The sequence below is a fragment of the Salvelinus namaycush genome, chromosome 1, assembly GCF_016432855.1.
Source record: "Salvelinus namaycush isolate Seneca chromosome 1, SaNama_1.0, whole genome shotgun sequence".
Lineage (NCBI taxonomy): Eukaryota > Metazoa > Chordata > Actinopteri > Salmoniformes > Salmonidae > Salvelinus > Salvelinus namaycush.
The window spans coordinates 6,250,565-6,266,132 of NC_052307.1; the positions used below are offsets into that span (position 1 = coordinate 6,250,565).

At 43.2% G+C, this 15,568-nt stretch overlaps 1 protein-coding gene across 1 annotated transcript in view; it reads right to left on the reverse strand.

The window, feature by feature from the left end:
• The window catches only part of spef2 (sperm flagellar 2), a 52,088-nt gene that overhangs the window by 16,257 nt on the left and 20,263 nt on the right, over positions 1-15,568 (reverse strand). The window contains exons 15-22 of the mRNA XM_038996837.1: positions 11,001-11,118; positions 10,354-10,508; positions 10,032-10,199; positions 9,170-9,220; positions 8,774-8,916; positions 7,620-7,747; positions 1,078-1,216; positions 730-867 (exon numbers count right to left, since the gene is read on the reverse strand). Coding sequence (XP_038852765.1) covers positions 730-867; positions 1,078-1,216; positions 7,620-7,747; positions 8,774-8,916; positions 9,170-9,220; positions 10,032-10,199; positions 10,354-10,508; positions 11,001-11,118 — 1,040 coding nt within the window. The remainder of the gene's footprint in view (positions 1-729; positions 868-1,077; positions 1,217-7,619; positions 7,748-8,773; positions 8,917-9,169; positions 9,221-10,031; positions 10,200-10,353; positions 10,509-11,000; positions 11,119-15,568) is intronic.

Consider the following 15,568-nt stretch of genomic DNA (forward strand, 5'->3'; position numbering starts at 1 on the left):
CAAAGTTCTTGAAATGTTCCGCATTGACTGACCTTCATGTCAGTAATGATGGACTGTCGTTTCTCTGCTTATTTTAGCTCTTTCTTGCCATAATATGGACTTGGTCTTTTACCAAATAAGGCTGTCTTCTGTATACCACCGCTACCTTGTCACAACAAAACTGATTGGCTCTAACGCATGAAAAAGAAAATAAATTCCTTAAATTAACTTTTAGCATTTCAGGTGACTACCTCATGAAGCTGGTTGAGAGAATACCAAGAGTGTGCAAAGCTGTCATCAAGGCAAAGGGTTGCTACTTAGAAGAATCTCAAATATAAATATATTTTGATACTTTTTTGGTTACTACATGATTCTATATGTGTTATTTCATAGTTTTGATGTCTTCACTATTATTCTACAATGTAGAAAATAGTAAAAAAAAAAAAAAAAACTGGAATGAGTAGGTGTGTCCAAACTTTTGACTGGTACTGTATATATTTAGATATATATATATATATTTTTTTTTATGTTTTATTGTCACATACACCAGTGATATGTGTTGTTTTAAAGTGCAGTGATATGTGTTGTTTTAAAGGGTCAGCCATAGTATTATGGCGCCCCTGGAGCAAATTTAAGATGGAGATTCTCATTTCAACTTGCTTTTTATTGTCAGCTGGCAAGCGCATGTGATATTTGGTTCTGGGTGATGCTAAGATAACATGTTCATGAGCAGGATGGGAGGAGCATCACCTGCATTAGTGTGGAGAAATGGTTGATGAGCACCGCCGTGTGGTCTTCCAGCCAGCCGTCGCACATGATCGCCGCCCGCTCCTGCCCCGCTTCTTCCTTACGCTTATCACAGATGTCCCACAGACGCTCGCGCAGGTCCTGCAGTGTCACGACACCAGACGAGAAAGATAGACAAACACAGACAGAAGGACAGACCGACGAGACAGAAGGACGGACGGATAGACAGACAGACGGACCAACATAGCGACAGACAGACTCTCAGTATTGACAGGCAATGGGAAAAACAGCAGACATGAGCAAATGTCACACAGACACGGCTTTGATGGCGTTTATGTTACTGTAGCCTACATCCAGACGCTGGTGCAGCTCTGCCTTGGTCTCCTCGTCATCTCTCATGTCCTTGGGGATGCTGTTATAGTTCTGCTGCCACTGGGACACGAACTCTTGCTTCAGGTCGGGCCGTCGGAGGTACTGCTTAAACTCCTCTCTGCAAGCGTCACAAGATAAGAGAGTTAGAGTTACTTCTCTCTGTTCACACTGTACATATCCCAAATGCAGTGTGGCAGACGGCAGGAAGAGGTGAGGGGAGTGGTAATCGAGGAGAGATATCTTGCAGGTCGCTGGCTCCACCCCAAAGCCTTATATGGACTTCCTACCCCAACGAGGCAAGACTGTAACTCGTTAAGCCACGGAGTGCTTGGGGATAAAGGAGGAAGCAGCCTGCACAAAGGGGCAGAGGTGGTGAGAGAAACGAGAGCAAAAAAATTGTGACCTGGACTGTTGGATTACCCCCCTTGTGTACTGGATTGGCTGAGGACCAGAGTGTGAGGATTACCCCTGGAAAACGGAATGGACAAAGAGAACAGCTTGTGGATTGTGAGGTGATTGGTGAATTCCCCGTGTACCAAAATCCCCAATAAACTTCCCCTGTGCATTCTATTTGTGCCACTGGTGCCTGTTTTGTTATTGAACATGGTGACGTGGAAACCCCACACCCTTGATCTTTTTACAGCAGTAGTATAGATCCAAGTCATCAAGGCATCCTCACTGATGCGAGATCAGATCAAAAAACAGACATTACTTGGAATCACTGGCCACTTTAATAATGTTTACATATTTTTGCATTACTCATCTCATATGTATATACTGTATCTTAGTCTATGCCGCTCTGACATTGCTCGCCCAAATATTTCTATATTCTTAATTCCATTCCTTTGCTTTAGATTTGTGTGTATTGTTGTGAAATTGTTAGATGTTACTGCACTGTTGGAGCTAGAAAAATAAGCATTTTGCTACACCCGCAATAACATCTGCTAAACATGTATGTGACCAATAACATCTGCTAAACACTTGTACGTGACCAATAACATCTGCTAAACACTTGTATGTGACCAATAACATCTGCTAAACACTTGTACGTGACCAATAACATCTGCTAACCACTTGTATGTGACCAATAACATCTGCTAAACATGTATGTGACCAATAACATCTGCTAAACACGTGTATGTGACCAATAACATCTGCTAAACACTTGTATGTGACCAATAACATCTGCTAAACATGTATGTGACCAATAACATCTGCTAAACACTTGTATGTGACCAATAACATCTGCTGAACACTTGTATGTGACCAATAACATCTGCTGAACACTTGTATGTGACCAATAACATCTGCTAAACACTTGTATGTGACCAATAACATCTGCTAAACACTTGTATGTGACCAATAACATCTGCTGAACACTTGTATGTGACCAATAACATCTGCTGAACACTTGTATGTGACCAATAACATCTGCTAAACACTTGTATGTGACCAATAACATCTGCTAAACACGTATGTGACCAATAACATCTGCTAAACACGTGTATGTGACCAATAACATCTGCTGAACACGTGTATGTGACCAATAACATCTGCTAAACACGTGTATGTGACCAATAACATCTGCTAAACACGTATGTGACCAATACAATTTGGTTAGAGATCAGCACAGATGAAATGTTGTGAGATGGTATGTCAAGTCAAATATATTTTAAGTGCATTTAACAGACGTCACAGTTCCAAGAAAGGAGGTAATACTACCGTAGCCTGATCCCAGATCTGTTTGTGATATAGGAGTTTACAGATCTGGGACCAGGCGAATAATATGGGTTTGTCAGAGTTGGGTTAAATGCGGAAGATACAATTCAGTTGTACAACTGACTAGGTATTCCCTTTTTTCTTACATCCATTGTGCACTAAACAATGTCAAATTTAATTTTATTAGTAACCTGCACCGAATACAACAGACCTTACAGTGAAATGCTTACTTACGAGCCCCAAACCAACAATGCAGTTTAAACAAATACGGATAAGAATAAGAAATAAAAGTAACAAGTAATTAAAGAGCAGCAGTAAAATAACAATAGCGAGACTATATACAGGGGTTACCGGTACAGAGTCAATGTGCGGGGGCACCAGTTGAGGTAATATGTACATGTAGGTAAAGTTATTAAAGTGACTATGCATAGATAACAAGAGAGTAGCACTGGTGTAAAAGAGAGGGGGGGGCAATGCAAATAGTCTGGGTAGCTATTTGATTAGATGATCAGGAGTCTTATGGCTTGGGGGTAGAAGCTCTCTAGAAGCCTCTTGGACCTAGAATTGGCGCTCCAGCTTGCCGTGCAGTATCAGAGAGAACAGTCTATGACTAGGGTGGCTGGAGTCGGACAATTTTCAGGGCCTTCCTCAGACACCGCCTGGTGTAGAGGTCCTGGATGGCAGGTAGCTTAACCCCAGTGATGTACTGGGCTGTTCTCACTACCGTCTGTAGTGCCTTGCGGTCAGAGGCCGAGCAGTTGCCACACCAGGCAGTGATGCGACCAGTCAGGATTCTCTCGATGGTGCAGCTGTAGAACCTTTTGAGGATCTGAGGACCCATGCCAAATCTTTTCAGTCTCCTGAGGGGGAATAGGTTTTGTCGTGCCCTCTTCACGACTGTCTTGGCGTGCTTGGACCATGTTAGCTTGATGGTGATGTGGACACCAAGGAATTTGAAGCTCTCAACCTGCTCCACTACAGCCCCGTCGATGAGAATGGGGGCGTACTCGGTCCTCCTTTTCTTGTAGTCCACAATCATCTCCTTTGTCTTGATCACGTTGAGGGAGAGGTTGTTGTCCTAGCACCACACGGCCAGGTCTCTGACCTCCTCCCTATAGGCTGTCTCGTCGTTGTCGGTGATCAGGCATACCACTGTTGTGTCATCGGCAAACTTAATGATGGTGTTGGAGTCGTGCCTGGCCGTGCAGTCATGAGTGAACAAGGAGTACAGGAGGGGACTAAGCACCCACCCCCGAGGGGCCCCTGTGTTGAGGATCAGCGTGGCGGATGTGTTGTTACCTACCCTTACCACCTCAGGGCGGCCCGTCAGGAAGTCCAGGATCCAGTTGCAGAGGGAGGTGTTTAGTCCCAGGGTCCTTAGCTTATTGATGAGCTTTGAGGGCACTATGAGGTTGAACGCTGAGCTGTAGTCAATGAATAGCATTCTCACATAGGTGTTCCATTATCCAGGTGGGAAAGGGCAGTGTGGAGTGCAATAGAGATTGCATCATCTGTGGATCTGTTGGGGCGGTATGCAAATTGGAGTGGGTCTAGGGTTTATGGGATAATGGTGTTGATGTGAGCCATGACCAGCCTTTCAAAGCACTTCATGGCTACAGACGTGAGTGCTACGGGTCAGTAGTCATTTAGGCAGGTTACCTTAGTGTTCTTGGGCACAGGCACTATAGTGGTCAGCTTAAAACATGTTGGGTTTACAGACTCGGACAGGGAGAGGTTGAAAATGTCAGTGAAGAAACTTGCAAGTTGGTCAGCGCATGCTCGCAGTACACGTCCTGGTAATCCGTCTGGCCCTGCGGCCTTGTGAATGTTGAGCTGTTTAAAGGTCTTACACACATCGGCTGCGGAGAGTGTGATCACACAGTCTTCCGGGAAACAGCTGGTTCTCTGATGCATGTTTCAGTGTTATTTGCCTCGAAGCGAGCATAGAAGTAGTTTAGCTCATCTGGTAGGCTCGTGTCACTGGGCAACTCTCGGCTGTGCTTCCCTTTGTAGTCTGTAATGGTTTGCAAGCCGTGCCACATCCGACGAGCGTCAGAGCAGGTGTGGTATGATTTGATCTTAGCCCTGTATTGCCGCTTTGCCTGTTTAATGGTTCGTTGGAGGGCATAGCGGGATTTCTTATAAGCTTCCGGGTTAGAGTCCCCGTCCTTGAAAGCAGCAGCTCTAGCCTTTAGCTCAGTGCAGATGTTTCCGCTAATCCATGACTTCTGGTTGGGGTATGTACGTACGGTCACTGTGGGGACGATGTCATCGATGCACATATTGATAAAGCCAATGACTGATGTGGTGTACTCCTCAATGCCATCGGAGGAATCCCGGAACATATTCCAGTCTGTGCTAGCAAAACAGTCCTGTAGCTTAGCATCTGCTTCATCTGACCACTTTTTTATTGATCTAGTCACTGGTGCTTCCTGCTTTAATTTTTGCTTGTAAGCAGGAATCAGGAGGATAGAATTATGGTCAGATTTGCCAAATAGAGGGCGAGGGAGAGCTTTGTATGCGTCTCTGTGTGTGGAGTAAAGGTGGTCCAGAGTTTTTTTTCCTCTGGTTGCACATTTATCATGCTGGAAGAACATTTCTAAAACTGATTTAAGTTTCCCTGCATTAAAGTCCCAGGCTACTAGGAGCGCCGCCTCTGGGTGAGCGTTTTCTTATGGCGGAATACAGCTCATGCAATGCTGTCTTAGTGCCAGCCTCCGTCTGTGGAGGTATATAAACAACTACAAAAAATACAGATGAAAACTCTCTAGGTAGATAGTGTGGTCTACAGCTTATCCGGCGAGCAATAGCTCGAGACTTCCTTAGATATCATGCACCAGCTGTTATTTACAAAAATACATAGTCCGCCGCCCCTTGTCTTACCAGACGTCGCTGTTCTGTCCTGCCGGTACAGTGCATAACCAGCCAGCTGTATGTTGATAGTGTCGTCGTTCAGCCACGACTCCATGAAGCATAAGATATTACAGTTTTGAATGTCCCGTTGGTAGTTTAATCTTCCGCGTAGGTCATCGTTTTTATTCTCCAAAGATTGCACTTTTGCTAGCAGAATGGAAGGAAGTTGGGGTTTATTCGAATATTTACATATTAGGGTACCTGAGGATTGATTAGAAATGTTGTTTGACTTGTTTGGACAAAGTTTATTGGTAACTTTTAGAATTCCTTTGTCTGCCAGTTGAACGAGTTACTGAATCAAACGCGCCAACTAAACTGACTTTTTTGGGATATAAAGGACTTTATCGAAACAAAATGACCATTTGTTGTGGAGCTGGGACCCTTGGGATTGCAAACAGAGGAAGATCTTCAAAGGTAGGTAATTTATTTTATCGCTATTTCAGATTTTTGTGACGCCTCTGCTGGTTTGGAAAATGTTTTTAATGCTGGTGTATGCGGAGCGCTGTCCTTAGATAATCGCATGGTATGCTTTCGCCGTAAAGCCTTTTTTAAATTTGACAACGCGGTTGGATTAACAAGAAGTTAAGCTTTTAAATGATGTAGGACACTTGTATGTTCATGAATGTTTAATATTACGATTTTTGTATTTTGAATTTCACGCTCTGCAATTTCACCGGATGTTGTCGAGGTGGTTCACTAGCGGTTTTAAAGGGGGAAAAAGTATTCTGGCAGTCCGTGGTGAGTAATCGCAGTCCTGATGTCCAGAAGTTATTTTCGGTCATAAGAGACGGTAGTGGCAACATAATGTACAAAATAATTTAAAAAATAAGTTACAAACAACGCAAATAAACAAACAAAAAACACAATCGGTTGGGAAAACGTAAAACGTCAGCCTTCTTCTCTGGCGCCATTGTTAAAACTTCTTAGGGCTAGGCCCCTTTTTTCTCCACTTCCTGCCTGAATGACGTGCCCAAAGTAAACTGCCTGTAGCTCAGGCCCTGAAGCCAGGATATGCATATAATTGGTACCATTGAAAATAAAACACTTTGAAGTTTGTAGAAATGTTAAAATAACGTAGGAGAATATAACACAATAGATATGGTAGGAGAAAAACCAACCGTATTTCTTTGTTGTTGAGAGAAACCAACCTCTTAGAAATGCAAGAGATATTGAAAATTAGCTCCCTGGATGCAATTTCTATGGCTTCCACAGGGTGTCAGCAGTCTATGTTCAAGGTTTCAGGCTTGTAACTTCAAAAACAAATAAGAAATAACAGTTTTAGTAGGACAAAGTCTTGGAAATTCGTGTTTGCGCGCGCCATGAAGACATTATGCACCTGATAAAATCGGTTTCCTGTTGGACATACTTCTTTCCGAAAGAAATATTATAGTTTGATTACATTTTAGGGTGAGTAAATAGATTTTTTTTTTGACTTGTTGAAACAAAGTTTAGGGGTAGATTTTCGGATTTCTCCTTCCTCGATGGCCCAAACTAAACTGACTTTCTGGGATATAAAGAAGGATTTTATCTAACAAAACGACACTACATGTTATAGCTGGGACCATTTGGATGACAAATCAGAGGAAGATTTTCAAAAAGTGAATATTAAATCGTTATATGTGAATGTATGAAACCTGTGCCGGTGGAAAAATGTTGATGTGGGGCGCCGTCCTCAAACAATTGCATGGCGTGTTTTCACTGTAATAGCTACTGTAAATCGGACAGTGCAATTAGATTAACAAGAATTTAAGCTTTCAGCCGATATAAGACACTTATATGTACTTAAATGTTTAAAATCCATAATATTTATGATTATTTATTTGAATTGCGCACCCTCCAGCTTCACCGGAAGTTGTCCCGCTAGCGGGACACCGATCCTTTCTCCTCACCTGATGTTAAACAGATGGTGAATGATCAAGATGCGTTCTGTGCGGAGGTTCTGCATCACGGCCTTGACGTTAGTCACATAGGAGTTACACACATTCTCCCAGTATGGAACCAGGTACTCTGGTATCTCCTGGGGAAAAGACAAAAGATGCTCTGGGGTGAAGTTTCCCTTAGTTACAGATCTAGGATCAGCTTTCTCTTCCCCAATCCTAACCTTAACCATTAGTGGGAGAAATGCAAAACTGACTCAAGATCAGCGTCTAGGGGCAACTTCACCCTACTCCACAAAAGAAAGTCGAATGGGGAAATGCAGGCTCAAACATAGACAGAGACCAGGCCAATGAGTGTAAATAGAAGTTTGGGAGGTCCCTCTTGTGGCCATCCATGGCTATTGCAAATGACTCAACTCAACCTTGTAGTTCTAGACCTCATTGATTTCAAGAATGAGAGCAGAAGGACCAGTGCCTGGTTCTCTTTGTTAATTGATTCGTAATTGGCCTGAACCTTTATGCTGAACACATCCATGCATTCTGACTGAGAGCTAATGAGACTACGATTTCTGACTGGGAGCTAATGAGATTATGCATTCTGACTGAGAGCTAATGAGATTATACATTCTGACTGAGAGCTAATGAGACTATGCATTGTGACTGAGAGCTAATGAGACTATGCATTCTGACTGAGAGCTAATGAGACTATGCATTCTGACTGAGAGCTAATGAGATTATACATTCTGACTGAGAGCTAATGAGATTATACATTCTGATTGAGAGCTAATGAGATTATACATTCTGACTGAGAGCTAATGAGACTATGCATTGTGACTGAGAGCTAATGAGATTATACATTCTGACTGAGAGCTAATGAGACTATGCATTCTGACTGAGAGCTAATGAGATTATACATTCTGACTGAGAGCTAATGAGATTATACATTGTGACTGAGAGCTAATGGGAAGAGAAAAAGCCCATGCAAACCTATAATGGTTCTCTTGTCTTCCACCAGTATGCACCAGTACAGGGTAAAGTTCCCCCTAGGTACAGATGTTGGATCAGCTTCTGTTTTTCCCAATCCTAACCTTAACCACTAGTGGGGAAAATGCAAAACTGATCCAAGATTAGCATCTACGGGAAACAACACCCTACTCCTACTGTACCTTGGGAAGGGGCTCGTCCACGTACACCCAGTGTGCAGTTCCAGGGGTGGGAGCAAGGGGCTCTGTAGGGCTGGTGTTCCCACCATGGGAATTCTCATAGGAGGAGGCTATGGACAACGTCCTAGAATGCCCCACGGCTCCTCCTGGAAGCAATGGGGAAAAGGGATATTTTATTTTTTAAAGGAGCGGGGCAGTCCCACTCCTCTCATATTAATTGTTTATTGGATCGGATAGAGAAGGGAAATTGAGTGTCTTCCAAAGACCCTAGGCCACCATACATCTTTTTTTTTAATGTGGTTTAAAAACAGTGTGAGAGCAACTGTTGTTTGTTGTAGAATGTTAGTAATAGCTAGGCTGATATGAGTAATGGACCTGATCCAGACTTGGACAGCTTACGATGAACATCTTTCCCTTCGGATGTGCTCTTCTCGATGTTGCTCTGTGAACCTACAGAATGGAACAGAACTGTTTGACCACATGGTTCTCTTGTCTTTGAAACAAACTATCTGTCCCAAATGGTACCCTATGCCTTATATAGTGAAGAACTTATTTATTTTTTTACCAGGGCCCATAGGACTCTGGTCAAAAGTTATTTATTTATTTATTTCACCTTTATTTAACCAGGTAGGCAAGTTGAGAACAAGTTCTCATTTACAATTGCGACCTGGCCAAGATAAAGCAAAGCAGTTCGACACATACAACAACACAGAGTTACACATGAAGTAAAACAAACATACAGTCAATAATACAGTAGAAAAATAAGTCTATATACAATGTGAGCAAATGAGGTGAGATAATGGAGGTAAAGGCAAAAAAAGGCCATGGTGGCGAGGTAAATACAATATAGCAAGTAAAACACTGGAATGGTAGATTTGCAGTAGAAGAATGTGCAAAGTAGAAATAAAAATAATGGGGTGCAAAGGAGCAAAATAAATAAATAAATACAGTAGGGGAAGGGGTAGTTGTGTGGGCTAAATTATAGATGGGCTATGTACAGGTGCAGTAATCTATGAGCTGCTCTGACAGCTGGTGCTTAAAGCTAGTGAGGGAGATAAGCGTTTCCAGTTTCAGAGATTTTTGTAGTTCGTTCCAGTCATTGGCAGCAGAGAACTGGAAGGAGAGGCGGCCAAAGGAGGAATTGGCTTTGGGGGTGACCAGAGAGATATACCTGCTGGAGCGCGTGCTACAGCTGGGTAAAAGTAGTGCACTATGTAGGGAATAGGGTGCCATTTGATACACTACGTGGTTGTTAACCGACCTTTGGGGGAGCGAGAGTTGGACTTGGAGCTGGAGCATTTCACAGCTGGAGTCAGGCCCTCCTGGGTGAGGGTGGACTCAGTGGGAGCTGGGACCGCAACCGGAGTTACCTGGACGAGAGCAGTTGAGACCGCTGGTGCCTTTCCACTGTCCAAAACAACGACCTCACCTGGTGGGTCAAAATAATTACACATACAACAACTTTAGGTACAGTAGGCATCTCACTGGACAATTTTAGAGTCAAAGTAGCATTAAGTCAAATCTCCCATTTTGGGGAATTAATATATTATCTTAAAACCAACCATTCCCTTAGTGCCCTGTACCTTTTTCCGACTGCATCATGACCTGGTACAGGATGGATTCCACTTTTCTAAAGAGCATGTCCTCCGACATCTCAGCATTCAGTCTCATCAGAATGCTCTGTTTACCAGAGAACCACTTCTCCAGCTTGGGCCAGGTATCCTGGAAGGCTGTGATCCTGCAGTGATAATAACAAAGGCTGTATTCATTAGCGCACACCATAGCTAAATGTTTTGCAATGGGAAAAAATTGTGTTTGTTATTGGACAAATTAAGGTGGGTCCCTCCCCGTTTTGGCCTGTTTTGCTTCTGTTTGGTTCCTAGTGAATACACTCAATGTGTGAAGAGAACAATGGTGTGTCAGTGGGCTAGTTTAAAAGTTCAAAGACACACTCAGAGCCCTGAAAATCACTTACAACAAAGTTAGATGAGATGATGTACTCAATAATCAGACCTGGGTTCAAATAGTATTTATTTTTCTTTCAAACCCTTTAGCTCTACTCGGTTGATCTTGACTGGCACAATGGCACCAATGGAGTAGTCCCAAAACTGCAATGCCCACCCACTTTGTCACCTAAGGCAGTCTCGATCGAAAGGCTCAAATTATTTGAAGGAAAAAAAATACTATTTGAACCCAGATCTGCGTCTTGTGGTCATCGTACTAACTGTACCTGTGCTGGATCTGTCTCTTCCCCAGGCTCTTGTCCCTGGCGATGACAACATTGTGCTCTCTAGCAGGGGCACAGCTCTCCTCACCAGCCCCGGCCGGGCCAGACCTCTCCTCCTCATCTACAAACACAGTACGTCTGTGTCATTCATTACACACATGCAACTCATACGACATGTGGAGAGGGTCAAGAGCAGGGGTGGGCAACTCTAGTCCTCGGGGGCCTGATTGGTGTCACACTTTTTCTCCATCCCTAGCAAACACAGCTGATTAATCAAATGACATTCTAAACTGAAGATCATGATTAGGTGATTATTGGAATCAGGTGTGTTAGCTGGGGCAAAACTGTGACACCAATCAAGCGCTCGAGGACTGGAATTGCCCATCCCTGGTCAAGGGCTTCAAGTTCCTCGGTGTCCACATCACTGAGGACTTAACATGGTCCTCTCACACCAGAACAGTCGTGAAGGCACGGCAACGCCTCTTCTCCCTCAGGAGGCTGAAACGATTTGGTATCCTCAGGAATTTTTACAGTTGCACTATCGAGAGCATCCTGACTGGTTGTATCGCCGTCTGGTATGGTAACTGTAATGCCCATGACCAGAAGGCCCTACAGAGTGTGGTGTGGATGGCCCAGCGCATCACTCGGGGCGAGCTCCCTACCATCCTGGACATACAGTGCATTCGGAAAGTATTCAGACCCCTTGACTTTTTCTACATTTTGTTACGTTACAGCATTGTTCTAAAATTGATTAAATAGTTTATTCCCCTCATCAATCTACACACAATACCCCAGAATGACGAAGCAAAAACAGATTTTTAGACATGACGCTACATGACGCTACAAGCTTGGCACACCTATATTTGGGGAGTTTCTCATTCTGTTTAGGGTCGTTGTCCTGTTGGAAAGTGAACCTTTGCCCCAGTCTGATGTCCTGAGCGCTCTGGAGCAGGTGTTCATCAAGGATCTCTCTGTACTTTGCTCCGTTCATCTTTCCCTCGATCCTAACTAGCATCCCAGTCCCTGCCTCTGAGAAACATCCCCACAGCATGATGCTGCCACCACCATGTTTCACCGTAGGGATGGTGCCAGGTTTCCTCCAGACGTGACGCTTGGCATTCAGGCCAAAGAGTTCAATCTTGGTTTCATCAGACCAGAGAATCTTGTTTCTCATGGTCTGAGAGTCCTTCAGGTGCCTTTTGGAAAACTCCAAGCGGGCTGTCATGTGCCTTTTACTGAGGAGTGGCTTCCGTTTGGCCACTCTACTATAAAGGCCTAAGTGCTGCAGAGATGGTTGTCCTTCTAAGGTTCTCCTATCTCCACAGAGGAACTCTAGAGCTCTGTCAGAGTGACCATTGGGTTCTTGGTCACCTCCCTGACCAAGGGCTTTCTCCCCTGATTGCTCAGTTTGGTCGGACGGCCAGCTCTAGGAAGTCTTGGTGGTTCCAAACTTCTTCCATTTAAGAATGATGAATCCCGCTGTGTTCTTGGGGACCTTCAATGCTGCAGAACATTTTTGGTACCCTTCCCCAGATCTGTGCCTCGACACAATCCTGTCTCGGAGCTCTACGGGCAATTCCTTTGACCTCATGGCTTGGTTTTTGCTCTGACATGCACTGTCAACTGTGGGACCTTAAATAGACAGGTGTGTGCCTTTCCAAATCATGTCCAATCAATTGAATTTACCACAGCTGGACTCCAATCAAGTTGTAGAAACAGCTCAAGGATGATCAATGGAAACGTGTTTCACCCGAGTTCAATATCGAGTCTCATAGCAAAGGGTCTTAATACTTGTGTAAAGGTATTTCTGTTTTTTATTTTTCATTAATGTGCTATTTTTTTCAGAATAACCTGTTTGTTCGCTTTGTCATTATGGGGTATTGTGATGTCATTATGGGGTATTGTGATGTCATTATGGGGTATTATGTGTAGATTTATAAGGGATTCTTTTTAATCAATTTTAGAATAAAGCTGTAAAGCAACAAAATGTGTAAAAAGTCAAAATGATCTGAATACTTTCCGAATGCACTGTACATGCCAGGCGGTGTCTGAGAAAGGACTGAAAAAATGCCAAGGACTCCAGCGATCCAAGACATGGACTGTTCTCCATGCTCATGTCCAGCAGGCAGTACCGGTGCATCAAGGCTCAGACCAACAGACTCCTAAACAGCAAAATAGACTCCTAAACAGCTTCAATGCCCTGAACATAAGACTGTTAATAGCTAACAACTAGTGCTCTCCCTCTCCCATACTATCCATACTGACTCTATGCCCATCCACAGGTCTCTACCCACTCAGACACAACCTAAGCTGCTGCTAAAATGATTATTGATTCGATTACTCCTGTTTACATGTATATATTACCATTAGTATCTACATATTTATCCTGCTACTGGTCACTATTACTCCTGTTTACATGTATATATTACCATTAGTATCTATCTATTTATCCTGCTACTGGTCATGATTACTCCTGTTTACATGTATATATTACCATTAGTATCTATCTATTTATCCTGCTACTGGTCACGATTACTCCTGTTTACATGTATATATTACCATTAGTATCTATCTATTTATCCTGCTACTGGTCACGATTACTCCTGTTTACATGTATATATTACCATTAGTATCTATCTATATATCCTATCTATCTACAGTGGGGCAAAAAAGTATTTAGTCAGTCACCAATTGTGCAAGTTCTCCCACTTAAGAAGATGAGAGAGGCCTGTAATTTTCATCATAGGTACACTTCAACTATGACAGACAAAATGAGAAAAAAAATTCCAGAAAATCACATTGTAGGATTTTTAATGAATTTATTTGCAAATTATGGTGGAAAATAAGTATTTGGTCAATAACAAAAGTTTATCTCAATACTTTGTTATTTTCCCTTTGTTGGCAATGACAGAGGTCAAACGTTTTCTGTAAGTCTTCACAAGGTTTTCACACACTGTTGCTGAAATTTTGGCCCATTCCTCCATGCAGATCTCCTCTAGAGCAGTGATGTTTTGGGGCTGTTGCTGGGCAACACGGACTTTCAACTCCCTCCAAAGATTTTCTATGGGGTTGAGATCTGGAGACTGGCTAGGCCACTCCAGGACCTTGAAATGCTTCTTACGAAGCCACTCCTTCGTTGCCCGGGCGGTGTGTTTGGGATCATTGTCATGCTGAAAGACCCAGCCACGTTTCATCTTCAATGCCCTTGCTGATGGAAGGAGGTTTTCACTCAAAATCTCACGATACATGGCCCCATTCATTCTGTCCTTTACACGGATCAGTCGTCCTGGTCCCTTTGCAGAAAAACAGCCCCAAAGCATGATGTTTCCACCCCCATGCTTCACAGTAGGTATGGTGTTCTTTGGATGCAACTCAGCATTCTTTGAGTTTTTACCAAAAAGTTCTATTTTGGTTTCATCTGACCATATGACATTCTCCCAATCTTCTTCTGGATCATCCAAATGCTCTCTAGCAAACTTCAGACGGGCCTGGACATGTACTGGCTTAAGCAGGGGGACACGTCTTGCACTGCAGGATTTGAGTCCCTGGCGGCGTAGTGTGTTACTGATGGTAGGCTTTGTTACTTTGGTCCCAGCTCTCTGCAGGTCATTCACTAGGTCCCCCCGTGTGGTTCTGGGATTTTTGCTCACCGTTCTTGTGATCATTTTGACCCCACGGGGTGAGATCTTGCGTGGAGCCCCAGATCGAGGGAGATTATCAGTGGTCTTGTATGTCTTCCATTTCCTAATAATTGCTCCCACAGTTGATTTCTTCAAACCAAGCTGCTTACCTATTGCAGATTCAGTCTTCCCAGCCTGGTGCAGGTCTACAATTTTGTTTCTGGTGTCCTTTGACAGCTCTTTGGTCTTGGCCATAGTGGAGTTTTGAGTGTGACTGTTTGAGGTTGTGGACAGGTGTCTTTTATACTGATAACAAGTTCAAACAGGTGCCATTAATACAGGTAACGAGTGGAGGACAGAGGAGCCTCTTAAAGAAGAAGTTACAGGTCTGTGAGAGCCAGAAATCTTGCTTGTTTGTAGGTGACCAAATACTTATTTTCCACCATAATTTGCAAATAAATTCATTAAAAATCCTACAATGTGATTTTCTGGATTTTTTTTTCTCATTTTGTCTGTCATAGTTGAAGTGTACCTATGATGAAAATTACAGGCCTCTCTCATCTTTTTAAGTGGGAGAACTTGCACAATTGGTGGCTGACTAAATACTTTTTTGCCCCACTGTATGTATCCTGTACTGTTATACACCTGTTGTATCCTGTACTGTTATACACCTGTTGTATCCTGTACTGTTATACACCTGTTGTACCCTGTACTGTTATACACCTGTTGTACCCTGTACTGTTATACACCTGTTGTATCCTGTACTGTTATACACCTGTTGTATCCTGTACTGTTATACACCTGTTGTATCCTGTACTGTTATACACCTGTTGTATCCTGTACTGTTATACACCTGTTGTATCCTGTACTGTTATACACCTGTTGTACCCTGTACTGTTATACACCTGTTGTACCCTGTACTGTTATACACCTGTTGTATCCTGTACTGTT